Source organism: Rhineura floridana, chromosome 5 (genome assembly GCF_030035675.1).
Source record: "Rhineura floridana isolate rRhiFlo1 chromosome 5, rRhiFlo1.hap2, whole genome shotgun sequence".
Lineage (NCBI taxonomy): Eukaryota > Metazoa > Chordata > Lepidosauria > Squamata > Rhineuridae > Rhineura > Rhineura floridana.
Window position 1 is genome coordinate 113,264,248 of NC_084484.1, and position 27,467 is coordinate 113,291,714.

The following is a 27,467-nucleotide window of genomic DNA, read 5'->3' on the forward strand; positions in this document are numbered from 1 at the left end:
ATGAGACATATTAGTTGAATACTACCCACTGTTTATTCATTTGCAAATTGATGATCGATTAAACAAAATTTATATAACTCATCAACTAAGATTTTTTAATTGGGTAGCATAAAACATAAGAACATAAGCTCTACCTCGTTCAGAATCCAGTTTCCAACACAAGGCAGCATATTACCTCCAGGAAGCCCACAATAAGGACATAAAGGCAACCATTCGGGAACCTTTGTTTGTCCTTGTGTGTGTGTTTGTGTGTACAGACAGACACACATAGCCTCCAAACATCAGGGCTCTATTTAAGGATGGTAACCATGCAAACACAGGGAATTGTAGGCTCACCAATTGTTTATATAGGGATGTACATTCAAACGTGTATCAGAGTCTACGCTACATTGTTTTTAATGGAATGTGCATTTTGATGTTCAGATGATGAAAGTAATGCAGTGCAGTTAGACTATCTGCATAGGGATCCGCATTCCATTTACCCTGGGTCCAATTATATTAAAGGGTAAAGATTCTGCTGTGAAAACACATACTTAAGTGCGTATAAGAGATCTTCCACTATAATTTTTTAAGATCACACAGACCCATTGATCATGACCAGTAATTCTGTGGATCCAAAGACCAAACAGACAGACAGACAGACAGACAGACAGATGCTCAGAATGTGGTTTGTCACCCAGCAGAGCCTGCTTTTACCTAATCCCTCTGTGGATCCATTAGGCAAGAGGATCCACTGTGCTCATGTTAGCCAAAGCTATCATTAAATCCCCCCATAATATATGCCATAACTGTGGCATAGAAAACAATGAGGATTGTTTTCTAGGGCCTACTCCATCTGCTCTACTAAGTCCATCTCCCAATTCAGCTTCTCTCCCTGAACTCTTTCCACTTAAGCTGCTCATTGTATAACTTTTAAAACCTGGTGGCTGAATGCACTTCCTTTCCTCTTCCCTTAACATCCATTTTTCCCTTGTCATGTCTTCTAGATTTTAAGCCTGCAACCAGCACTCTCTTGCTTTTAATCTGTGTACAGTGCTAAGCAATTTTCAATGTGTTATAATTATTCATAAGTAGGAGAACAGATTACACTCACAGAGGACTTCCAATAAGACAATGACTTTTATAACATTAAAGCAGCGATGGCTAACCTGAGGCCCTCCAGATATTGTTGGACTCCCATCAGCCCCATCCAGCATGGCCAATGGTCAGGGATGATACAGTTGTACTCCATTACCATATAGAGGACCACAAGATTATTAGCCACCAAGATTACTTGCTTAGTCTTCAGTTACTATGGATAATCTAAACACGATGCTTAAAAATGCTCATAACAAATATGCCAGTGATCTTAGTCAAATTTTATTTCACAACATGCAAAAATAGGAAAGAGAAGCAGCATCTATCAATTCTTGCTGATTTGAAAGATTCCAGTAAAATCAGTTAAGACTTTGGTAAGTGTTTAGATACGTGCCACCATGTGCAAGCATACCAAAGGCCACTCATCAGGCAGCTGTCTACAGCACATGAAAGGTGCAGAAATATGTGATTAAGGTAAAGGTGGTACCTCATCATCATAACCTCCCTCCTCTGACTCAATCACATAAGTCCCTAAGTCGGGGATCGCCACCTCTAATAGTTTCTGTTTAGAAGCTGTTGGAACTGGGACACTATCAGAATTCTGTAGGGAAAAAAATCATGTTGAAAAAATCAAAATGTTCAGATAAGGTACTCTGAGAATACTGGCAAATCTTACTTTTACTGTTTTAAAAAATCAATTAAAAAAATTAAATGTAAGTAAACAGCTTAAAACTAAAAATTAAGGCAAACACAATAGGTTGCATGTACATTATAGCCATTTACACAGAAATCCTTGATATTAGGTGTTTTTAGATTTCAATGGTTGTTTCTCTCTCTTCTTCGCCTGAAAATAATCAGGTGAGGTAAATAATAAAATAGTAGTAATAGTAGTAGTAGTAGGAATAGTATTTTTTTTTCATTTATATACTTAAAAGCTCCCAGAGTGGTATATACAATATATAATAAAACATAGTAACAAACAAATAATTTAACAAAGCCCTCATATTACACAACTATAATCAGAACAGAAAATACGGCGGCAGATGAAGCTACCATGTAACAGTAGCAAACAGTAAAAATTACTTGGCAAAAAGTATCATGGAGTCCCAAAGGACTGAGAAAACAGGTGATTTAAGATGGCATCAAAACTGATGTATTGTTTACTCCCATCACATCTCCAGAGGCAATAAGTTCCATAAATGTTATAATGGAAAAGGCCCTATCACTATGTGGACACCACCATGAGGAAGGCCCCCTCCACATATCTCAGGCAGGTTGGCATATGCAACAAGAGGTGGTGCTGAAAGAGAAAGAGAAGACTGAGGGGAGATATGATAGCACTCGTCAAGGACTTGAAAAGTTGTCACACACAGAGAGGAGGGCCAGGATCTCTTCTTGATCATTCCAGAGTACAGGACACAGAATAATGGGCTCAAGTTACAGGAAGCCAGATTTTGGCTGAACATCAGAAAAAACTTCCTAACTGTTTGAGCAACATGGCAATGGAACCAATTACCTAGGGATAATAAGGAGGTGGTGGGCTCTTCAACACTGAAGGCTTTCAAGAGACAGGTGGAGAACCACATGTCAGGTATGCTTTAGCTTGGATTCCTTCATTGAGCAGGGGGCTGGACTTGATGGCCTTATAGGCCCCTTCCAACACTACAATTCTATGATATGAAAGTATTTGGGCTCAAAAGAAAATAGACAGAAATAAGTGTAATATGGAGATCATGGAGAATAGGTGTAATATGGTCCGACCTTATCAGCACTGATTGCCAATTTGTTATAAATTTAAGGTTCTTTTGTTGAGGTATAAAACTGGGACCAGGAACACTTTCTTCTTTTGGATGAGGCCCGCTCGGTTGTACTGCATCCTGATGTCCATCTTTTGACAACTCAGTAAAGAGCCTTTTCCATTGTAACACTGAGCTTATGGAACTGCCTCCCCTCAGGCATTTAGTTTTTTAAAATAAAATTTTTATCATGTAAGTAAACAAAACAAAACACCCCCAATTCAAATTGAATACAATAATCATCAGGAGTGCATCACTCACATGAAAACACATAACTCAAAGCAGAAAAGTATTACATAAAACAGCATCATATTTCATACACCAGTGTAAGAAGTGAATCCAAAATATTATTAACTAATGTAAGAAATAAATTCCCACCATACTGCATAAAATGTTCAGGGTTCTCTTGTCCCTCAGATCATGGGTAATTTTTCCCCAAGTTAACCAAGTTACATAAATTCTTATACCAAAGTTGTAAGTTCAAATTTTGTGCAGTCTTTCATTTCTGTGCTATAGAAAATCACCCTTTGCAGTGTGTTAATGCAGTCTCTATTATGTATTGTGATGTATTTTAACGTGTTGATTTTATTGGAATTTTATTGTTGTGAACTACCCTTGTATTACTAATGAAGGGCCATACAGAAGTGTTTTAAATAAAAAAAAAATGAGCAGCAGCATTCTAAACAACTTCCAAACCATCTTCAAGAATAGCCCTCCATACACCATATTACAATAATTAAGATGTAAGGTTACTAGGAGATGGATCCCTGTGGCACAGCTATAAAGGTCCAGGAACAGCTGTGGCTGGAAATGGGCATTTTTGCCACTGAGACAACTTGGGCCTCTAGTAACACCACTGGATCCAGGAGCACCCCCCAACCTACACACCTGCCTTCAAGGAGAGTGCAACTCCATCAAAACAGTCTCAGTCTCAGTTTTTTGGCACTCTTCCAGCGCATTACTGCCTCCCAGCACTGATTGAGCATCTTTACAGCCTCATCCAATTCAAATGAAACTGTGAGAGAGAAAGCTGGGTGTCATCAGCATACTTGATAACACCTTGACCGAATTCAGGCTATAAGCTAGCAACAAAACATGTATGAAAAACTGAGCCTGGAATTCCCACATGCAAATATTGCATCTTATTGTCTTCCCTATACTATACTGAACAATTAAATTCCACTGAGGTAATGGGGGAAAAAACTAAAAAATCCAATTTCTTGACCTGAACTGAATTATGGACTATGAAATAATGATACTGTCCATTCCATGTAGAAAGTTTGAACAGTTTGATTATTCATGGGATCCACTCAAACACTGTTTTTCTTACCTTCAAATGAGAAGGAAAGGCAGAAAATACACACACACGTTACTTGTGAAGTGCAACAAGCATGTTTGTTTCTGACTGTATATTTGCAGTAAAGTTAACAGACTGTAGTTTGCAAACAACTATATACATTTTTTACAAATGCAGAAATCATGTCTATAAAAACACTCAAGTTTCAAGTGGCCCACAGTATGTAGCATACCAAGTGTGCACTTGCTGAAACATGTTACCTTGGGGTATAATGTGGCAAGCAACAAGGTTACAGGAACTGTCATGATAGGCCTTAGATTTCTGCACCTAGAGTTAAAATTACCACCTCTAAATTTTGAAACATCAAAATGATTTCCTTTTGGACTAGGGATTTCATTTTAACAGGATGTTCAGAGGTGAAACACTTGATTGGGAAAAAACAGAAATTTGCCACTTCAAACAGCACAAGTTGCTTCATTTTAAGGTCACTCGAAGAAATGTGGGTAATGGAAGGAAGACGGAACTTTAGGAAGTACTTTGGGGGAATGAATTGTGAACTGTTGAGGATGACAGATGAGGAACTAAAAAAAGGCACAGATTATATATTACACTATAGGTACTCTAGGAAACAAGAGTTATTAACTTTGAAGGAATGACAATTCAAATGAACATTTTAACAAGAGCCAATGGCTTTTCACTTAATAAAAAATGAATGCATGAATAATTTATGTAGCATATTTCAAGTCCATTGTGTCACTAATGAAAATATTAACCACCTATAACCAAGAAGAATAGTTTCAAACTAGTGCTTCAAGATGAGTATAGTGGTGAATAGTTAATTTTGCAATTTATTGTTTTGTATCGGATGGCATAATTTTTGTTCAGAGAACACCATTTACTGCTCACGCAATGCACCTTACATATATTCATAAGTGGCTAGTTGGTTTTGGTTTGCAGCATGAGTTAGTTCTGCAAGTTCTGTCCTATGTCCAGTATTCAAGTCCCCAACATGTTTGTAAGCATACTGGCAAAGTAAGAAAGTGGTTCACGCTTATTGTGACTCCCACATAAAGGACTTGGGATACATACGTAGGCCTTTTGCTAATACTTGTACATAGGATTATGTACTGATTTTATGCCTTCTACGTTAAATTTTACCTTTGTAGTCCTTTTAGTATCACTCCCTATATATATGTATGCGTGTATATATATATTGTATTTTATGTATTTTAATTATTTTAATTTATTTTAATGTTTTTGTGTTTTTACTGTTTTTATTGTTGTTGTTGTTATGTGCCTTCAAGTCGATTACAACTTATGGCGACCCTATGAATCAGTGACCCCCAAAGAGCATCTGTCATGAACCACCCTGTTCAAATCTTGTAAGTTCAGGTCTGTGGCTCCCTTTATGGAATCCATCTCTTGTTTGGCCTTCCTCTTTTTCTACTGGTAAGAGCCTTTGTTGTAGAATCTTGAGCATTACTTTACTTGCATGGGATATTAATGCAATAGTTCGATAATTACTGCATTCCCTGGGATCCCCTTTCTTTGGGATATATATTGAACGCTTCCAGTCTGTGGGCCATTGTTTAGTTTTCCATATTTCTTTGTCAAAAGTTGGACAGATTCAGTCTCAGTAGCTTGTAGCGACTCTATTGGTATGCCATCTGTTCCTGGTGATTTGTTTCTTCCAAGTCTTTTAAGAGCAGCTTTCATCTCGCATTCTAAAATTTCTGGTTCTTCATCATATGGTTCCTCCGTGAATGAATCTGTCATTCTGTCATCTTTTTTATAGAGTTCTTCAATGTATTGCTTCCATCTTCCTTTTATTTCATCTCAGTCAGTCAATGTGTTCCCATGTTGATATTTAACATCCCTACTCTTGGTTTAAATTTCTCTTTCATATCTCTAATCTTTTGGAATAGGGCTCTTGTTCTTCCCTTTTTGTTGTCCTCTTCTATTTCTATACAATAACTATTGTAAATGTTTTCTTTGTCCCTACGTACTAGTCGCTGTATTGTTGCATTTAGGGTTCTGACCGTGTTTCTATCTCCTTTTGCCTTTGCTTTCCTTCTCTCTTTAACCATTTTAACAGTTTCTTCAGTCATCCATTGAGGTCTTTCTCTCTCTTTAATTAGAGGTATTGTCTTTTTGCATTCTTCCCTGATCATGTCTCTTGCTTCACTCCATAGTTCTTCTGGTTCTCTGTCAACTAAGTTTAAAGCCTCAAATCTGTTCCTTATTTGATATTTATATTCTTCTGGAATGTTATTTAAATTGTATTTTGGCATTATGATTGTTTTGTTGTTCGTCTTTAGCCTTACTCTGATTTTTGATATGACCAGTTCATGATCTGTACCAGTATGATCCTGGTCTTGTTTTTGCAGAAAGTATGGAACTTCTCCATCTTCTGCTACCAATTATATAATCAATTTGATTTGTATATTGACCATCTGGTGATGTCCGTGTGTACAGTCGTCTTTTCAGTTGCTCAAAAAATGTGTTTGCAAGAAACAAATTATTGGCTTCACCGAATTCAATAAGTCTTTCTCCTGCTTCATTTCTGTCTCCTAAGCCCCATTTCCCCACAATTCCTAGTTCTTCTGTTTCCTACTTTTGCATTCCAGTCCCTCATGATTATCATATCTTGTTCTGGTGTGTGATCAATTTCTTCCTGTACTTCTGTATGAAATCTCTCCAATTCCTCTTCTGCGTTTGATGTTGGAGTGTAGACTCGGATGATGGTTGTGTTAATAGGTTTCCTGTTTAAAATCTCATTGATGTAACTCACTCAAACCTTGCGTTATAGCTCCTAATTGCTTTTGCTACGTCACTTCTCACTATAGAGCCCTGTTTCTTCTTAATTTCTCATTTCCTGCATGAAATATTTTGGTTTTGCCTGATTGAAAATGTCCCATTCCTGTCCATTTTAATTCACTCACACCAAGGATTGTAATGTTGATACGTTCCATTTCTTGCTTGACAATTTCTAACTTTCCCTGGTTCATGCTTCTCACATTCCATGTTCCTATCATGTGTGTCGTACAACTCAGGACTTTCCTTTCGCATCTGTGCACATCAGCCTCTGGGCTTCCTTTCGGCTTTGACCCAGCTGCGTCATTAGTCATAGTGCTACTTGTACTGGTCCTTTGTTCTTCCCCTGTAGCTCAGTGAGTGCCTTCTGACCTGTGGGTCTCATCTTCCAGCACTATCTCGTGTTGCATTTTGGATACTCTGTTCATAGGGTTTTCGTGGTATTCAGAGATATTCAGAGGTGGTTTACCATTGCCTTCCTCTGAGTTTGGATGCATCTTAGTGTGGTGTGTCAGCTTTGACCATTCCTCCTTGGGTGCCCCTGCTAGGAGTCTAGCCTCTTGGTCTAGACTCCTGATGGCATTGCTCTCAGCTTCTTCAACACTCTCAAATGCCCTCACCTTAAGGTGTGCATCCTAAAGGGTTTACACTTTTATTATGTACGTGTTTGATTTTATTTCTGTAAGCCGCCCTGAGTGCCCTATTATAGGGTAGAAGGGCGGGATAGAAATATTTTAAAATAAAAATAAAAAAATAAAAAATAATTTCTGAGAGCTAATGTTCCCAACAGCAGCAGTGAACATGAAAACCTGAAAAAGAGCGCTGCTCATGTGGGATCTCTTTAATATGAACTTACCTCATGTAGAGGCAAATAAATGATACAGTGCCATTTATTCAGATTATCTAACAGGTCAAGTTCACATTAGCACCTCTGTTTTACTATAACTGGATGATATATCAATGTGACATTTATGGCACTGAGTTGTATTTGCGTGTGTCCAAATGCATTTTAATCTACAATTAAATTATGTGATGTTAAATGAATGTGCATTATGGAAGAATGAAAGTTTACTGTTCCTCAAAGTAGTTAAGGCTATAACATCATGTTTGGGTTACTTTAGAAAATACAGATAATTTGATATGCATTATGTAAAGTTCCTCCTATGTGACAATCTTTTTTCTTATAATAAATCAATCCAAATGTGGCCTTTAATGCTTTTGTTCACATCAAACCATTAATTTTTACATCCTAACACAAACAATGACTGACGAACCATAGGGAGGCTCTTTTCCAAATTTGGTATAAAACAGCTTCCAATTCCATCCAAACAGAGAAAACTGTTTTTTATATACCAAAACAAGTTTAAAAACCAAGGCTCATATTCACAGGAAGTGGAAAACTATGTTGCATACCTCATCTTGAATGGAGACTTTGAATCCCCTTCCCTTGTGCATGAAGGAGGGAGAAAGGGGAGGGGGAAGTGTGCAAGCCCAAAACTTGAAAAAGTAGTCTCCTCAGAACAAACCATTGTTTGTTGTGATGTCTAAATGTGGCCAATTTTTCTATTTTCTAATAAAGGTTCACAGAATATAGACTGAAAAACATGTTCTTTTCACATGTTACAGAAGCTTATTCATTGTAGGCATCAGTAAATAATTTCCCTGGGTTATTCAATTGCTTAAGCAAATACAACACTGTGAAAGTATGAAAAGTATAACAGTGAAATAATTGGTTTACTGCAAGAAGTAAAAAGTGTTCCATAAGAAGTAGTAAATTATACTGCAAGTCAAATATAATTAGGGTGAAACTCAGATACATAAGGTATTTTATTATTTTAGAAAGTATAAAAAATATTGTGATGACATTTACATACATATACATTTAACAGTTTTCCCTGAGATCATCACATGCTTACCTTCTAGAAAAATCAATTTACAGAGGCTTCTGCATATAAAGACCTGAAATAGAACACTCTTTCAACAAAGAATAGCTAAGGGACAGATCCTACTGTGTAACTGGTGAAGTGTAACATGCATCAAGAGGCTAAGCCCACTGCTGATATATCAGAACATTAGAAATTTTGGACCAGAAGAGTGAAAACAAGGACTTTTAGCTCAATTCTAACTCCCAGGCACTTTATTTAAGTCTTACTTAAAATGCGTATACCATTTGTTTGTGAAAAGAACCTCTAAGTAGTTTACAAAAAAAAAACTTATGTATTTTTATGTACACATTCTCTAAACATAACAGAAAAAAGCATTCAATGCATATGAAGAACACAAATATTTTGCATTTCTTACCAAATGCGTAATAGCTTCAGGACTCTTATCCTCTTGTTCAGTGAATGCTTTTGTGATTGCTCGTACAGAATCTTCTTTCAACTGCTTTGAGACATCAATTCTTGAAGGTTGTTCCAAATATTCTGGTTCTTCTCCTTGAATGTTAGGAAGGTGGAAAAGGGTAAATGTTTATATTATAAATACAATAGTACAATGTTACTAAACCCACTGCTTTCCACTTAAGTCCGCTGCTTTCAGTGGGTCAACTCTGAATGTGATTAATTGTATTACAAACATGAGAAAAGCAGCACAAGGGGCGATATCCAATATTTACCTGTCTTAATGGAAGCTTAAGCAGTTACAAGGAAGGGGTGATAAAACAGCAGCTATACATCTTGATGAACTCTTTAAGACGGGTGGGGAACCTTGCAACGTCCAGATGTTACTGAACTACAACTCCCATCTTCCCTGGCCATTGACCATGTGTGCTAGGTGTTGTATCTGGATGGGCAAAGATTTCCCCTATTTTAGGATTCTGGCATTGGGCATTCATTGCTGTTGTTGAACAGGCTTATCTGTGCTCTCATCCTCCGGTTCTACTGATCACAGATTGGGGTACTGGGTTGGGATGGGGAAGAGAAAGTATTACAGAAGCTGCTTTCTTTACTTACCTTGGGCAGTGGAAGGCATAGGAACCCTGGGTGTTGGGGACGTTAATACTTTGTCCTGTTGTGCTTTCAAAGCAATCTGTGCATCCCAGTCTTCTAGCTCTTTTTCAAAGTGCTTATTGTCTTCTTTGACATAATCTCTTAGATCAGGAGGTAATGTATCCATTCCAACCACCATATGCCCCGTTTCCTTGTTGAATTCCTCTATAATAGAATATCATTTGTGTGTTTCATGCATCAAATAAAAGAACATGAAAAGGAACATGATTTTTACAAAATATTTAAAACCAAGTAGCTAGATCAGTTTCATGCAACAGTCAGCTCAGGATCTCTTTATAAGACTTCAGCTTTTGATTTTAAAACTACAGCTGCACTAACATGCTATATCATTGTAATTTTTATATAACAGTGCAACTGTGCTAGCATTGGTTAATAGGCTATTGGTTGAGTTAAACTAGATGAATATCCCACCTTGCTTTTACTGTCAGCAGCAAGAGGGCCCACACCACATTTACAAGGAAAAAGCCTCTGCAACATGATTTTCTCCAGCTACTTTCCTTCCAGCTGATGATTCTTACTATATTTGTTGGTTATGTGAGCTAAAGTGGCTGGAGAGAGTTGCAGATGAAAGTGAAGTTCCAACACCCCTCCGCATCCATCACTACAAATCCCTTCCAATTTGCTGTTTACTTACATAGGACCTACACTTAAAAAGCAAAATACAGACCCAGTAAATTGCACACATGTGTTCAAATTGCAAAGCAGTAGTGCCTTAACCTTGTCACAGGTCCCTAGGTATCAGGATTAACTAAAGTCATTCAGATGATCAACCTCTGAATTCTGCATTTTCTATTACAGTATTTACCTTGTATCAAAAATGGTTCTTTATCATTGATATACATTAAACAGTAGGCACTCGCATTCCGGTAACCACCAAATGAGTCACGTTCAAGCTCTTCCCAAGTAGACTTAGTTACAGAAATATCGTTGTATTTCATCCACCTCCTTTGGTAACTATCATAAATATATGCCCAGTAGTGTCCTGCATTAGCCTGGCCTTCGTGAACTAATACAGCATGTAACCGATAAGGAACCTAAGTCAGATAAAATCAAGGGTTAATGGGCAAATTAGGTCACAATTATTAATAAAAAGGACAAAAGATTAAAAAAGATGTGAACAAGGAATTAATCAAAGACCTATCAGTCAGAAATAGCTCATAGTAACATTTTATTCTTCTCATCAATACTGTAAAGCACTTCACCCAGCTATACCTGCCCATTTTACTAAGCTCTGGTTTGAAGGAGATTATTATTATTATTATTACTATTATTATTACTATTACTATTGTTATTGTTATTATTATTTATTACATTTGTATACCACCCCATAGCCGAAGCTCTCTAGGCGGTTTACAACAATTAAAAACATTAACAACAAATATACAAATATACTAGCAACTACCTTCTTCCAGTGCCATCTTAAACTTCATCAAACTTTAACAGAAACAATTGACATTTTCACATTCATAGCGCAGTCTTACACATATCTACTCAATAGTTGTTCTCATGGAGTTCAACTGGACTTACTCCCTGGTATATATGTTCAGCATTCTAGTCCCAACAATCATAAGTTATGTATTTGAATAAAGATTTTTTTTAAAGAAGTATGTTACAGGATAACATGTTGTTCAAGTGAATTTGAGCTACAGTTATGCTCAACTGAAAATAGGAATAGACAACCATGGGGAGGCAGTGAGCTACCATAGAAGATGAGGGCAAGGCTATGTATAACTTGTTCCTTGCTCCCACTCCTCCCATGGACAGGTTCCTCATTGCTCATCTGCTGTGCCTGCTGGCCTGTGTGTGCTGCTTAATTCCAGGTCGGTACACAATAAGACCACACTGATTTGATCATGGATGAGGGTGCCAATTTGGTGTGTATTACTGAGACCAGGGTGGGTGAGCTGGAAGGAGTTGATCTGACCCTGCGTTCGCCCCTGAACACTTGGTGCAACACCAGCACAGGCTGCAGGGATGGGGGGGATGGGTTGCTGCAGTCCATAGAATTTCCAGCTCTGTCACCAGGAAACTATCTCGGAGCTAGCTGTGGGTTAGAGAACTGGGAAGTCTGGGCCCATGAACGTCCCAAATGGAGGTTGGCTATTATCAAAGGTGCTATGGACTTCAAAGAAGCATGAATACAAGGTGAACGGGACAAACATGCTAAGCGGAAGGCACATCAAACAAATCCTCATCGCAACCATCTTCCATCTGGAAACCTGTGTTCTCACTGTGGGAGGCTGTGTGGATCCAGAATTGGTCTCCACAGTCACTTACGGACCCACTGTTAAAGACCTTATCTTGGAAGACAATCTTACTCAGCCACGAGTGATAGCCAATGAATGAATGAGTTAGTGGTTCCCGAGTTTGGATAATTGGTCAGTTGCCTGCTTTGGATGGAGCCGTACTCCTTCTGAAAGAGCAGATTCATAGTCTGGGGGGTGCACCTGGATCCATCTTTGTCGCTAGAGGCCCAGACGACCTCAGTACCTAAGAGTGCCTTTTACCAGCTTCTGCTGGTAAGATAGCTGCAGTTGTTTCTGGACCGTGATAGCCTGTCCACTATTGTCCATGCACTTGTAACCTCCAGGCTGGAATACTGTAATGTACTCTCTGTAGGGTTGTCCTGGAAGCTGCAGCTGGTGCAAAGTGTGGTGGTGTGGCTGCTCACTGGGGCAGGGTATAGCCAACATGTCACCCTGCTGCTGAAAGAACTGCACTGGCTGCCCATTAGCTACTGGGCTAAGTTCAAGGTTCTGCTTCTGGTGTACAAAGATCATCTTACCCCTTATATACCCAGTCAATCACTGGGCCTCCCACAGTATTAGAAGGCCCGTTCCACACAACACAGGAAGCATACTCTTAGTGTTGTGGCATCTACCCTTTGGAATTCCCTCCCTTAAATATTAGACAGGCACAGTCTCTTATCTTTTTGGTGCCTCCTGAAGTCCTTCCCCTTTCAATAAGCTTTTTTAGAGACCTTATCCCAGCCTGCATCTGTGTTGAAATTGCTTTTAAAGATGTTTTTAAAGCTGTTTTTTAAAAAAGTATGTTTTTAAAGATATTTTCTTTTAATATGTTTTAAAGTCTTTTGTTTTTAAGATGTTTAAGAGTGTTTTTAGTGTTTTTGTTTGCCACCCTAGCCACCTTCTGGAAGGAAAGGCAGTATAAAAATTTAATAAATAAATAATAAAAAATAAAAATAAGCATAAAATAGAGGTACTAATATGTGCATCCACATCATCCTGCTCCCCTATTCAATGGACTGCAAGTTTTGTGGCTCTTTAGTTCTTCCTACTAAGTTTGCTATATCCAGAATAACCAACTGCAAGAGAAAAGTAAAGAAAAATGGTGGGGGTATTAGCATCTTAAAGGAACTGGATATTGTTGCTGATCTTTTGCTGCAAGACAATAGCTTTGGTCTGCCTAAAATAAGGTGAAAAAATAATTTAGACCCCCAAAAATAAAAGGGCTGTGTGTAATATGGTTCCTGTACAGTGCATCTTCACCAGTGAGACCAGTTTACATATAAGTCAGCACTAGTTTACACATGGCCCCAACATGTAGGTTATACATGCAATGGAGAGCAATTGTCAAGCTTATGTATACAACCTTTCATGTAAGCTGATCATAAACAAACTGAGGACTATGACAGTATGTCCTGTTGGTTGTTCTATTTATTGAAGAAAAGTCTGGGCAGAACTGTATGAATGGGTGTTACTGGTGTAGGAATTTTCATATCTAGGACTGCAGAAGTTGGTAAAACCCTTAGAAAATCTTTGATTAATAGCATAAAGTGTTATTGCACAGTGTTGTAAAGGTGGCTGAGAACTTTTTAAAAATCTTAAAATACACAACAGGTCACTATGATTATATTATTATATTTAGAGGGAAATAACTGATTTTCTCTCATATAGAAATGATACTTACCTGCACCATTGATTTGTCAGAGTACATTAATTCAATTGTCCGCTGTATTCTAGATATGCTTTCTTGCAAGTCTAAGGTGAGAAGAAAAAAAGTTATTTCCTCCAAGATTCTGTACGACTCAAAAATTACACTTCTGTAGATAAAAATCATTCCACTAGTAGCTAATTTACATACTCAGTAAGTTATGAATCATAATTTCTCCCTGCATTTAAAAAGACATTTTCATTCAGGTACTGACATTTCCCAGCACTGCATCTCACAAGTAGTGTCATCCTCAGATATCTGTATCTGTCAACTTTTCAGAGAAAATATGAGACCATGAAATATTCATTCTCTCTCCCTCTCCGTGCTTTGCCCCATTATCAAAAATTCCCAATAATGTCAAACCTCTCACATATTTTTACTGAACAGCCAAGACTTCTATGGGCAGAGGTCTGGCTAGAACCAATTTACCAACTGGTCCCCATCCCATTTATAGAGCAGGGCCTGCATAACTTTAACATAAAAACTGATTCCATGTAATCAAAGTTTCCAAATTTTACCTTATAGGCAATTCCTTTGCTACTCCTCAGTTGTTATAATATCCAGTAAAAAGAAAAATAGAAAATTGAAGTTATAGCCTCAGCCAGAGGACAGCAAATTTTACCTGCCTTAGTAAGCAACCAAAATCACTTGCCAATTCCATCCCTTTGCCAATATGGGAGGAGCAGAATATTGTTTTCAATGCGACACTGAGTATCTCTGAGGGCTAATGAGACTGTGGTGTTTACTGTGGTGCCCCTGCCCTGCTCTAAGCTAGGCAAGAAAAAGTGCTGGCACCAGCCTGTCAACATGAGTTTATCCAAAGGCAGCGCTTTACATGAGACCTTGCTTAGGCTCCAGAAAAGAGATGAGTGCATTTGTGAGTCCCTGGCCTTGGCCAAACTTCTGAACCAGTACCTCTAGTGTCATTTTCTACTTCTGTTCTCCAACGATGTAAACAGCCCTCCAGCACTGAAAGCTCCTCTTCAGTTATGTGTCTTGGTGCTGGGTGCATTGGCAGGTCTGGAGGAATCCGAGATTGTGTGAATGGCTTGTGTATTATTGACCGTTGTGCAGGTGATGTGCTTTGTGTATCTGTAGAAGGCCCCTGTTGTTCTGTTGTGCTACATTTGTTAAAAATGTGAAATATTCAAAATAAGCAACTGAATCAAACAATTTCAAAAGATACTACACACTGATAAACAGGTCTCTGCCTGCTGAAATGAATGCCGTTCCAAGCCATCATTAAAAGATGCCCATTGCAATATACATTATTCGAAACCTGAAAATTGAAAATCTGGGGGCAGAAAGCCATCTACACATAGAACATGAGAATTTGTACATTTTGGTTTTTGTTATGCCTATTAAGCAGACTACCTCCTCTCATATCAACTCTTTTAGTATCATATGAGGGCTTGGGACTGTCTTCAGAGCTTTTGACACCCAAATCAGTATATCAAATCTGATGTCTTCTCTTATTGTACCAATGTCTTCTATTTTTTCACTGATGAACTATTTTCTAGAATATTTATTAATAACATTTTTGCTCAAATTGCATTTGAAAAAGGAAAAGAGGCAAACACCAAAAACAGTGTGAAACCACATTTGTACAGAATTAAGTTGTTTAGAGTGAAATTCTAGACATCTCACATGGGTTGGTGATACAAAGCTGTGCAAAGCATGAAATATTTTCCCACGTGGCCCCAAGTTATGATCTGAAGGGACATGATGCCACTTTGCTGAAACTAAGTAGGTTTGGGTCTGATCAGTGCCTGGATGGGTGACCAGACATACTGTCTTGGGTTACATAAGGTAAGTGAAATTTAAATGCAAGAACAACAAAATATTTTCAAGTATTTAAAAATATTTAAGAAATGTTCTATTTAGTCACTTAGTCAGTGACTAATTAACTGCAGTTAAGCTAATTATAATCAGAAACACTGGACGCATATGATGCATTTTTACCTTGGTATTGCCTGTGTCGACAAAGTACCACTAGGGAGAGCAGTAGCATTAAGATCCTCAATAGGAGATGTACAAACCGGCTTACTTGATGCAAACTCTAGAGCATACTGTAGGACATCTACCAGGGGAAATCTTTTGGGACCAGAGCCATAGCTTAAATATCTGCAAAAATATATTAATACCCTCATTACATGACAAAATGCATCCAAAACATATACATTCATTTCAGGGGCAGTTATCTTAATGGTAGCTCCAGAGGATAAGGCGTGCTTCATATATTACTCTGACAGTGTAGTTGTAGAAGAGAAAACAAGTCAGATGGGGTAACCTTCACCTGCTAAATGTTCTGAGAGAGCCAGCTACTATGTAGTTCTGGCCAATTTTAAAGCCAACAAACTCTGCTATCTCCCATGATTAAAATTGGCCTGGAGCACTTGAATGCCAGTGCACACAAATACCTATGAATCGGGTATAAAGGATGATTCTTATATACAAAAGAACGTCTAGTAACCAACTAATTTTCAGGGGAAGGGTTGTAGCTCATTGGTGCAGCACACGTTTTGCATGTAAACATGTCTAAAGTTTAATCTAGCATCTCAACAGGGGTAGCAGAGACATTTTCCTGAAATTCTGGAAAACTATAGAGTGTAGAAAATGCTAAGATGGATGAACCAGTGGTCTGTCTTGGTACAACACAGCTTCTTATCCTAACAATACTATGGGGCAGTCTGAAAGGATCTGCAGTACTTACTGTTACATATTCTTATAAGTAACAGAAACTAATTGCAATGAAATATCACTTTATTTCTTTTGAATTTAGACAAAACAGAATAATCTAAAAGAAACATGAAAAATTCTGGGGAAATAATTATATAAGGGCAAAATAGGTTCTAATTTATATACCTGAAATTCCTCATGAGTGACATTTAGTATCAAAAAAAAATCTATGTTACCGTTCTAGTCTTTGCTGCAATATTGTTAGGTATTCTTTAAGCCTCTTGATTTCTTCCCGTTTTATTCGTGTTATTTCTCTGTTTTTGTGCATATATCTGTCAATAGAGGAGCGATTTCTCTGTATTACATTTTAGCAACAAGAACACATGGTATCTGAACACTTGCTTATACTGATTTGATCCACAATATTTTGATATTTTAGGCTTTTTATGAAAAAGATACTGCACATTCAAGTCTGAAAAAATCTGTGTAACCTTTGAATACAGGATAGATTTCTAAACAATACAGGATAAATTTATAAACAATTTCCATTGTCAAATTCTCACTTAATTCTCTAGTTATTGGAAAGTGACTTTCCAAATGCTTTAAAGATATTTTTCTGGCATTAGGGATGTTACTTCTCTAGCTTGCTGGCTAAAGGCCTTTATCAGCTTAGCTTACAAAGCCCAAGGCCTCCCTATCTTGTAAAGTACCGTAGTCCACTCTACCAGGTTGGCAGCTACCACAGCTGCCTTCTCTGTAAGTGACCCCCTACCAGATATCTGTAGGGCAGCTGCTTGGTTGTCTCCAAACATGTTCATCTTCCTCTATAAGATAGACACCTATACCTCTGCCAAGGCTGCTTGTAGATGATGTGTTCTCCAGCACATCATCAGACAGCCTTCCCGTTTCTCCCTCCCCATCTACAGGCTGCTTTGGTACATCCCATCTAATGGACTGTCCTCCAGGGAGAAAAGGCCATTGGCCTTACCTAAACTCAATTTCTCCTGGAGGACAGACCATCAGAACCCATCCTTAGTGGAGTGCAGTTGGCTGCCCAATGTTCATTATGAAATCAATGTTATATCAGTCCCTTTCTAAAGTTAATGTTCTTTGAGGAAGTTCCTATTTTTTTCCTTACTGGCACTGTTGCACTGTTGCACTGTTGTGGTGTTCTTCTCTATGTATGTTTGTCATTCTCAGCTTTGCTTGAAACTACCTTCCGGACAATTGTCATGAAACGGCCTGGGAGAATCGTGAGACTATCTATTTCCTCATATCTTTTGTGCTGTATTTCCTGCCTGTGGTCAATAGATGGCAGCAACTCCCATCTGATGGTCTGTCCTTCAGGAGAAATTAAGTTGAGATAAGGCCAACAGCCTCATACTAAATAGGGTGCTCCATTTTGGTGTTAATTGTATTTTACAGAATATAGAAAGTCCCTGATATTTATTTTTAAGTATTTGCTGTTTATTTATGATGTTTAAACTTATGTTGTAAACCACTTAGTTTTCTTTCCATATAAGCAGTATATAAATTGTCCAAATAAAACAAAGAAACTGGTCAGATTTTCCTCAATACAAGCTGTGTGCCTCAGGGGGACAAACAGACTGAAGACAGAGGAAGGTGATACTGGATATAAAGATTGAGAGTGATAACACCAAAATAGAACATCCTTTTTAGTATCATGAAATGCTATTTAAAGTTATATAAATACTCATACATATCCAAGTCCAACAAAGATTATTTCTGTGCCATACACAAATGTTTTGCTTGGCAAAGTTAAAGCATACACTGTAATCCTATGCACAGTTATCTGGCAGAAGCCCCTTTGATCGCAGTAGGATACATGGGGAGCTGTTAAAACTTTATACTGTGTAGAAATGAAAAAACTTGTCAGATAATTGGCTGGGGGTACTCTCTATTTATTATATTGTATGTTATATTATGCAATATAATATTGTACAAGGTTCTGTACCTGTCCAGGTATAGAACTTGAGGAAATTCTAATTTGTTGTGTATCTTCTCTGGCCTTCCCAAAGCCTGGTTGAATTCGAATCTTGAAAGCTCAAAGGTTAAGACAGGTGGAAGTTCAGTAAACCAGTGCTGAGGGGGGAAAAACACACACACAGAAAGAATAATTGCATTTTACCCATATTATCTGGTAAAGAATATAACTTTCAACTCTAACCATCAAAGTAAAAAAACCATTTTGGAGAATAGATCAGTGTAAACTTTCCATGGCACATCTTTTATAGTTGCATTTAAAAAAAAATGCTTTCAGTCAAACATGAATTAACAGAATTAACAGGTTCCAGTTCTCAATAATGACAAGAAGTCTGTAAAACATATGATGAAAACTCAGGGAACTTATACAGATCTACAGAACTTGAAACCACACAAGTTTAGTTACAATAAGGCTTGTGTGACTAGCAGGCCTTGCATCCCTTACATCAACATCTGGGACAAACACACAGCTGTAGGCTTTCTTCTAAAAAAGTCTGTTCTCTTTGAGGCTTCAACATAAATATTTTTTAGAATTCATTTTTTCTTTGCTGGTATGTTTTCTTTGCTGGTAATTGGTAACTGTACAGCAATGTATTTCTACATCACAATAAATGACTTGCTTTTTAAGTTTATTCACTACTACTGATTATTCTGTGAATTGAGATGTAATGCAAACTGACTTTGGTTCAAAGATAAAGTTGATTAAAATGCTAATATAGCATACTTTTCTATATTAAAATTTGGAAAAGCATTGTACACTCTTTGCTTTATTCATGTATTTAATCCAAATTACTGACCTTGGTATACAATAATCAAAATGTGTCAGATGCATATAATTTTGTAGTGTCTGCTTTTCTAGAAAATGAACAGATCTGTTCTCTTTATTCCAACTCACTAGGCTGAACTTTGGATGCAGTAATTGCATTGAGAAACTCTTTGGGTAAGATGTTATCCTAGAACCTTAGAGAAGATCAGGACAAAAAAATGAAAAACACAAAATGTTGTTATCTACAAAGAAAGCCCGATAATTGTGGAAGATTTCTAGACATACCTGAGAAATTAGCTCCTATTCATAAGGGAAACTCATTAAAAAAACTATGTACATATTTAAGTAGTAAAGCTTTATAAACGTAAGGTTGAGAAAGAAAGTACAGAAAAAGTTTAGATTTTCTTATTAAAAATGAAGTCCATTTTAAGAACCACTTCTTGAAGATGACACTGAATGCATAGCTAAGAAAAAGCTATTTTTCCTACTTACTAGACAGGAGATACATATTAACTTAAATTACATTGTTTAATATAGTGCAGTCCTTATTTTACTGAGTTGCCAAGAACAAATGCATCTAAATCAGGATTACCCTTCCAGTTCTATGGCAGAGACAAAAGCTGAGTACAACTGTAAAGCATTTTGTATACTGAGGAATACAATAGAAGTTATAAGACCTGAAAACCTACTGTTCATCTGTGGTTTGAAGCACTATTCTGAGATCTACCAGCATGTGGAACAAACAGGTATTTTCTCACACATGTGCTTCATAGTCTATGGGTCATATCCAACTAAGTCACACCCAGAGTAGACCTACTGAAATCAATGGACAAGTTAGTCATGACTGCTAATTCCATTGATTTCAGTGGGTCTACTCCAGATATGACTTAGGCAGACCACGACACTGTACAGCTCAAAGTAAAAAGATAATATTCCACTCAAATTAAAAGGTGACCTTCCAATAAATTGCCAGGTTATTATTAGCTCATTATTAGCTCACACAGTGACATCTTAACTGTTTTCATCAGTTCAATCACGCTGAGATAGAAGAATCAATTTCAAAAGGAAAATTGTAAGGGAGAAGAGATTTGACATAAACCTAGTCTAACCTCCAGTCTCTTTTTCCTGACTGAACGTTTCCTCTCTTGAGAACATTGTTCTGCCTGTTTCATCATCACCTGAAGAAGAGCATGGACAAATGAGTCCAAGGAAATATTTCCTCCTAATCTCCATTAAACATAACTTTTCTAACAAAAAAAGAAAAAAGCATCCCTTGTTATAGAGCTATGTTACAGAGCTGCAGCTTGTGCAAAATGCAGCGGCCAGATTGGTAACAGGGACCAGATGGTTTGAACATATAAAACCAATTCTGGCCCGCTTGCATTGGCTGCCTGTATGTTTCTGAGCTCGATTCAAGGTGCTGGTTTTAACCTATAAAGCCTTACACGGCTTAGGACCACAATACCTGATGGAACGCCTCTCCCGATACAAACCCACCCATACACTACGCTCAACATCTAAGGCCCTCCTCCGGGTGCCTACTCCGAGGGAAGCTGGGAGTCTGGCAACAAGGAAGAGGGCCTTCTCAGTGGTGGCCCCCAAATTATGGAATGATCTCTCTGACGAGGTGCACCTGGCGCCAACACTGTTATCTTTTCGGCACCAAGACTTTTCTCTTCTCCCAGGCATTTTAGCATGTGTTTTTAAATTGTTTTTTGTGTTTTAAAATTTGTATATTTGTTTTAATTGTTTTTAATTGCTGTAAACTGCCCAGAGAGCTTTGGCTATGGGGGGGATATATAAATGTAATAAATAAATACATTTTCCAAACTGGTGGGGATCCAAATAAACAGAGAGTATATTTGGGCTGAAACAGTGGACAAGTCTTATCAGAGTAAATAAATGACCTGCCAAAATATTTTGCATTTGTGTAATTATATTTTAACTTCAGTCAGCATCGTAGAAAGGATTGCAGATGTCTCTAGAAATCTAAGCATATCACTCACCTCCTGGCCGGATTTCCCAGAATTTTCTGAGTGCAAGGATTCAATTTCTCCTTCAATCATGGCAGCTTCTAAGCACTCATGTAGATCTTTGAAGCCGTTAACCTGAAGTGGGTACTGGCCAAACATCTCTGTATTTTCAAATTTCTTCCCTTATCAGAAGAGGGAGGAGTTAAGATTTCAATAGTAAACATTTGTCTTCATATAGGTGCACTATGAAGATGAATTTTATTTCATAGCAGCTCTCAGATCAATGCATTTGAGGACCTTTTCTAGTTCTCACAGCTGCCCTCCCCAGTCCTAGCCTTCTTCTAATTTCTTGACTATTGTCTCCATTTTGGTTAATGACTGTATTGATAATCCTTGACAAGTTCAATGGCCTCATTGTCAACTTAAAAGTTAGTGGGATTTACTTCCCTGCAATCATGCTTAGGATAGGTGAAACTGACCACAAAGGGATGGGGAGGGGAGGAGGGGGTGGGAACAGGCGGGAGGGGAGGAGGAGGGCAGGTTTTATCATTTGTGTTCAAATTGCCAAGTAAATTTTAATTTTTGCAAAGTAATATTCTTGAATTCAATGGGATTTACTCCTGTGCAATCATGCTTAGGATATGTAAAACTGACCATTGGGGAGGGAGGAAAGGAGAAAGGGAGGAAAGGAGGGCTGGAGTGGGCAGGGGATGAGGAAGAAGAAACAGGGATGGGGAGGAAGGAGGAAGGGAGAGGAGAGGAGGAGGAGGGAAAAGGCAGGTCTGATCATTTGCATGCTTACTGAGTTTAATGGGATTTACTTCCATGCAATCACGATTATGATCGGTAAAGCTGACCCATGGGGGAAGAGGTGGCAGAGGGGAGAGCAGAGGGAAGGTGGAAGGGAGGTGTGCCGAAGAAGGGGGAGAGGGAAGGAGGGAATTGGAAGGAGAGGTGTAAAGAAGGGGAGGTGAAGGGCAAAAGGGAAGTGATGAGAGGGAGGAGGAGGGAAGGGCAGGTCTGATCATTTGTATGCTTATTGAGTTTAATGGGATTTAATCCCATGCAATCATGCTTAAGATAGGTAAAACTGATCATAGGGGGGAGGAGGGGGATGTGAGAGGGGAGGGGAAGGAGGAGGAGGAGAGAGGGAACTGAAAGGGGATGGGGAGGGAGGGGCAAAAGAAGGGGAAGGGGAGGGGCAAGAGGGAGGGAATAAGAGGGAGAAGGAGGGAAGGGCAGGTTTGATCATTTCCATGCTTTTTGAGTTCAATGGGATTTACTCCTGTGCAATCATGCTTAAGATAGGTGAAACTGACCTGGGGGAGGGGCAAGGAGGAAGGGGGAGGGGAGGATGTTGGGTGGGTGGGCACTGGGCAAAGGAGAAGCTCTTTCCCTTTCCAAAAGGAAAACACTGTTAATAGTATCATTGTTTTTCAACATTTCCCCCACCTTTTTATTCTACAGCAGGCACATGTAGTCTTCCACCAAAATTTAAACCAAAGCTGTGGCTGGCCATATCTACACCAGACCTTTATTTCACTTTGGACAGTCATGTCTTCTCCCAAAGAATCCTGGGAAATGTAATTAGTGAAGGGTGGTGAGAGTTCCTAGGAGATGCCCTGTTCCCCTCACAGAGCTTCAATTAGAGCAGCTGACTGTTAAACCACTCTGGCTACTGGAGCTCTGTCAGGGGAATAGGAGTCTCCTCTCAGCACCGTTCACAAACTATACTTCCCAGGATACTTTGGGGGAAGTCATGACTGTCTCAAATGAAATAAAGGTCTGGCGTGGGTGTGACCCCCTGATTAGCCTAGCCAAGCCAAGCCAAGCAGCTGTCAGTCTGGCTTTTGATGGTTGTAACTGAGCATGCCTGGGCTTATTATTGACTGTAATGCTAAATTTCTTAAATTAATTAAAATTCAGCCAGCCATTTTTTTTTAACTTTTAAACTGCAGAAGATGAAGGTCAGAGTACAGGGCAAGGTCAGTAATAGGGTTACAAGTACTCTGTGAATATCGCTGATTTTTAATGAATTTCAACATATTATGAGAACTCTGACAGAAAAAAGTCCAAAAGGGGTCTGTTTCTTCTTTCTCTTTTTATTTTATTTATTTATTTATTATTTGACTTATATCCCGCCCTTCCTCCCAGCAGGAACCTTTAACCTTTGAACTCTGGATTCTCTCTGTTTTGTGTATTGCCATGAAAACTTAGAGGGTGTTAAGCAAGCATTTCTGAGTTCAGGATTATAAGTTTTGTAAGGTTTTGTTTTGAAATGAGCTTATGGGAAGCATCAGAATGGCATGGGGGCATATTTTCAATTTAACATTGCAGAATGCAAAAAATCTATGCTGGCTATAGTATACACTCTCATGGGTGTATACTAAGGGGGAATAAAATATTATTGTATTGTGCAGAGAGGAGCATGTAGGCCTCCTGGCACACCACCCCTCAACCCTAATCACTTCTACCTCCTTTCTAGGATACTTACTACAAGTGGTTAACTGCTTGAGCAAGGCAACTCTCTCCTCTTCTCCCCGTCTCCAGTACCCCATCACCACTCCACTACTATTACCTTAACATACTGTATATCATGAAGACCTCATATATGGGAGTGCTTCCTCACTGACTTCAAGTGGGAAGGGTAACTCTGGAGGTATATGAGAATATGTCAGCAGAGCTACCCAGCACTGAAATTATGCCTCATTCATGGCAAACAGATGCATAAAAAGTATTTTCCATAATCCTTTATGAAACACTTGTCAATAACTTTAAACTGTTGGGAGATTACACTTTCAGTTTAACCAGGTACTGTCAAACCAAGTCCTGCTGCACTTGCACACCACTATCCAGAACATTTAGAATGTTTCCCCTAGATTTTTAGTTCACTGCTCCTCTAAGCATACATACACTTTTACTTGTTTGCACTATTTTTGTTCATCATTAACATTTTCATTACAGAGATCTGATTAACTTAGCTAACTTAGAATGTTCCCACTCAAGAGCTGTACCTTCAAGAACTCCAACTGCTAGAAAACGTCCATAAAACAGCTCTACCATCGGGTTCTTTGGCTTCTCTCCATCCCTAAAGATACAATGAATATGTTGAGAATAAAAATTAAAAACCTGAAATTCCAAGAGTAATCTGTTTGCTTTAAGAAAATGTTCATGTTTATCCTTGGAAAAATCTCTGCAGACAGATGCTATCTGTCATGTACATTTACAATAGCCAATAGTTCTCAGGAGAACTTGAGATTTATTTTTTACAAACATTATTATTAATGTATTCAGATTGTATCCATATTTTTCAACCAGAGTCCACAAAGTGGTTAACATCAATAGCAGTTTCATCATAGATATTTTGCTTAAAGCAAGCAACCCCCGCTCTCATAAATATGGACAGCATGTAGTTCCTCTAAACACAGGAGAGGAGTGTAAGGGGCAACTCTGATCTGACCCAGGTGCTGGTGTGTGATGGTTCTTTGTCTTCTGCCCCTCTTCTGGTTTTTTGTCACAGGGCAGTTGTTGTCCACATGGATGACATGGTGTGGGGAGGGGACAGCCCAGCTGATCAAGGAGGAAATATGTGATGGTATTTTCGTTTGTCTTCCTCTCTCATAGTTGATATTACATGGCTGCTATAATGCCAAGTTTTATCAGTACTGCCGCTATTGGAATTTATTTTCTTAGTATGAACAAGGAGCATATTTAGATTCCTGAAAGTGAATACTGACAAAAGCCTCTCTAGTCCAAACAGATTCCCGTCATACAGAAAATCAGGATATGCTGCTGGCCTAAAATGCCTACTTACTGTTCCTCTTCAGCTTTTATCTGGAAGGCATCCTCTAACCAGTCTAATAACTTGTGTGTGAATTCGCTGACATCTTGCTGTTGAGAGAATACACAAACACATATTTAAGTCTAACACTAAAGAAAATATTCTATGTACCTTATGGAAGATGATTCTTCACTGGCTAATATAGTAGAATCAGCATTTTAAAAACACATTATTACCTGCCTGGGAGCCTCTGTGGCTTCAAGCGTGCCCTCTAAGTAAAAGGTACTATAGCAATCTGAAGGCTAGCCTATACTATTCTTTGAATCTTAAACATTTTCAAGGAAGTTAGACTGTGGAATAAGTTCCAATGTAAGCAGGAAGTATCGCAATTTCTTTCTCTCAATCACACACAGGCATGTGGCCTAGGGCAAAATGGCCATGGTAATACAGTACATTCCAACTTCCAGGTTTATGTTGGCATCAAAAGACTACAGGATATGATGTGTACCCATCACTATGGATCACTGCTACAATGCCAACCATAATGTCAATGAAGACATGGTAGTGTTGTGTAAACTGCAGTGTAGTTACATGAACTTTAGGAGCAACTGCATCTTTTGCAAGACATGTTACCTTAAGACACTCCAAGGTTACAGATATGCATAGCTGTAAAGTAACAGACATAATTCCACTTATACATAACAAATTGATATTTCAGCTAGCAAAATTAGCTCTCTAGGCAGAAATAATGGCCTGCTGCAATCCTTGTTTGACTCCTCAACCCCCCGTAGTGCCATGTGTATTAAGAGTGAAACCACAGCAACTTCAGTGGATAGGAAACATAATGGATAAATTATGCCAGTCCTTAAGATTCAGCAAGATGGTTTCTGTTGCCAACTCCCTAGTTTCCCTTATTCTATCATAATCAAAGATAAATTTATTCTAATTTTAATGAGGCGGAAAATTCCAGAATATAAAATTGGAATGAAACAAAAAAGTGTATATGAAGTCCAGGATGTATGCATTGGTGCAAAGGCTATGCAATTATTGGAGTACTGTATAATATTTGATCACAGCAGGTAAGCATGGTGTCTCATATTTTAATGAAGTAGTAGAAATTGTAATGTCACATTTGCATCATTTGCTCTAACGCAGATGGTTATATCTATTCAAAATAAGATAGAACATTAACATTACCTGCTGGGAGTCATTCGATTTGAATGCATCTTTAAGGATTTCAACAGCTCTGGATGGATCAACGTATTTTCTTTTCGAGCCAACAAGAAGTGCAAATAAGTATCTTAGCTCACGCATAAAAGGCAAGTTTCTATGCTCCTGTGTTTGAAATGAACATAATTCTTTTTAAACTTTTCTATTGTTACATTATAACTTCTGAATTGCTACTGCCTAGCGAAACCAGAAAACTGTTCTACAATAGCAACCACAACATTCTGCAAAAAAAGGAAAAAGGAGAGACTAAGTAGGTTCCCTGAAACAGCACAATGAATGACTAATACCGCCAAAATATCCAATACAGTGTACTACTTTAGGACAAGAAAAATTTCCCTATGTCAATTCCAGTCCACAGAAAGGGGATCAGTGGCCTAGATAAGTCTCTGAACAGTTATACTAGTGTTAGACACTACACTCTAAGTTCTTTTTTTAAAACATTTTATGTTTTCTTTGCCATACAAATATCAGACTCTAAGTTCTATTCATCTGCCATAAGGCAAAGCCCTGTCTTCCATTTAACTATGTAAGGATTACCATACATTAACTAGTCACACATTTATACATTAATTTATACATGATTTGCAGAGTGATATCACAAGTCATCAGAAGTGATGGAAACAAAATGAAGATGTCTCTCATCTCTTGAAGCTCAATTCTATTGTCTGCAGCTGTTGCGACAGAAGCTTATGGTGAAACACTAATCATAGTATCCTGAATGAATCAAGTGGTCCAAAGCTAGACAGTTTTACTTGTTTGCCTTTAAATGCAAAGTAAAATCTCTTGCTAAAGGTTGGCAGCATTCTCAAGAGCTTAGAAGGCACTCTGCAGACCTAAGGATGTACTGTGAAAGACAGTCTCCTTCCCTACAGACTGTCTTGGGTATTAAGACCAGCAGAGGAAGCACTCTTGGTAGTTCTACCACCTTAGAAGTTCAGGATGTGGCAGTCTCTATGGCAGCCCCTAACCTGTGGGAGTCCCTGTCCAGAAGAGGTACGTTGTGTGTGTGTTATGTGCCTTCAAATGGATTATGATTTGTGGTGACCCTATGAATCAGCAACCTTCAATAGCATCTGTCATAACCACCC

At 38.3% G+C, this 27,467-nt stretch overlaps 1 protein-coding gene across 6 annotated transcripts in view; it reads right to left on the reverse strand.

The window, feature by feature from the left end:
• Positions 1-27,467, reverse strand: part of USP25 (ubiquitin specific peptidase 25) — a 102,483-nt gene that overhangs the window by 17,339 nt on the left and 57,677 nt on the right. For 3 of the 6 annotated variants that reach the window (XM_061627911.1, XM_061627910.1, XM_061627913.1), the window contains 14 exons: positions 26,347-26,484; positions 25,183-25,259; positions 24,383-24,456; positions 21,402-21,550; positions 20,505-20,573; positions 18,601-18,728; positions 16,862-16,957; positions 15,909-16,070; positions 14,862-15,067; positions 13,923-13,993; positions 10,798-11,026; positions 9,936-10,136; positions 9,286-9,419; positions 1,565-1,678 (listed from right to left, as the gene is read on the reverse strand). In XM_061627911.1, coding sequence (XP_061483895.1) covers positions 1,565-1,678; positions 9,286-9,419; positions 9,936-10,136; positions 10,798-11,026; positions 13,923-13,993; positions 14,862-15,067; positions 15,909-16,070; positions 16,862-16,957; positions 18,601-18,728; positions 20,505-20,573; positions 21,402-21,550; positions 24,383-24,456; positions 25,183-25,259; positions 26,347-26,484 — 1,848 coding nt within the window. The remainder of the gene's footprint in view (positions 1-1,564; positions 1,679-9,285; positions 9,420-9,935; positions 10,137-10,797; positions 11,027-13,922; positions 13,994-14,861; positions 15,068-15,908; positions 16,071-16,861; positions 16,958-18,600; positions 18,729-20,504; positions 20,574-21,401; positions 21,551-24,382; positions 24,457-25,182; positions 25,260-26,346; positions 26,485-27,467) is intronic. The other 3 variants (XM_061627912.1, XM_061627914.1, XM_061627915.1) reach the window with 3 other exon arrangements.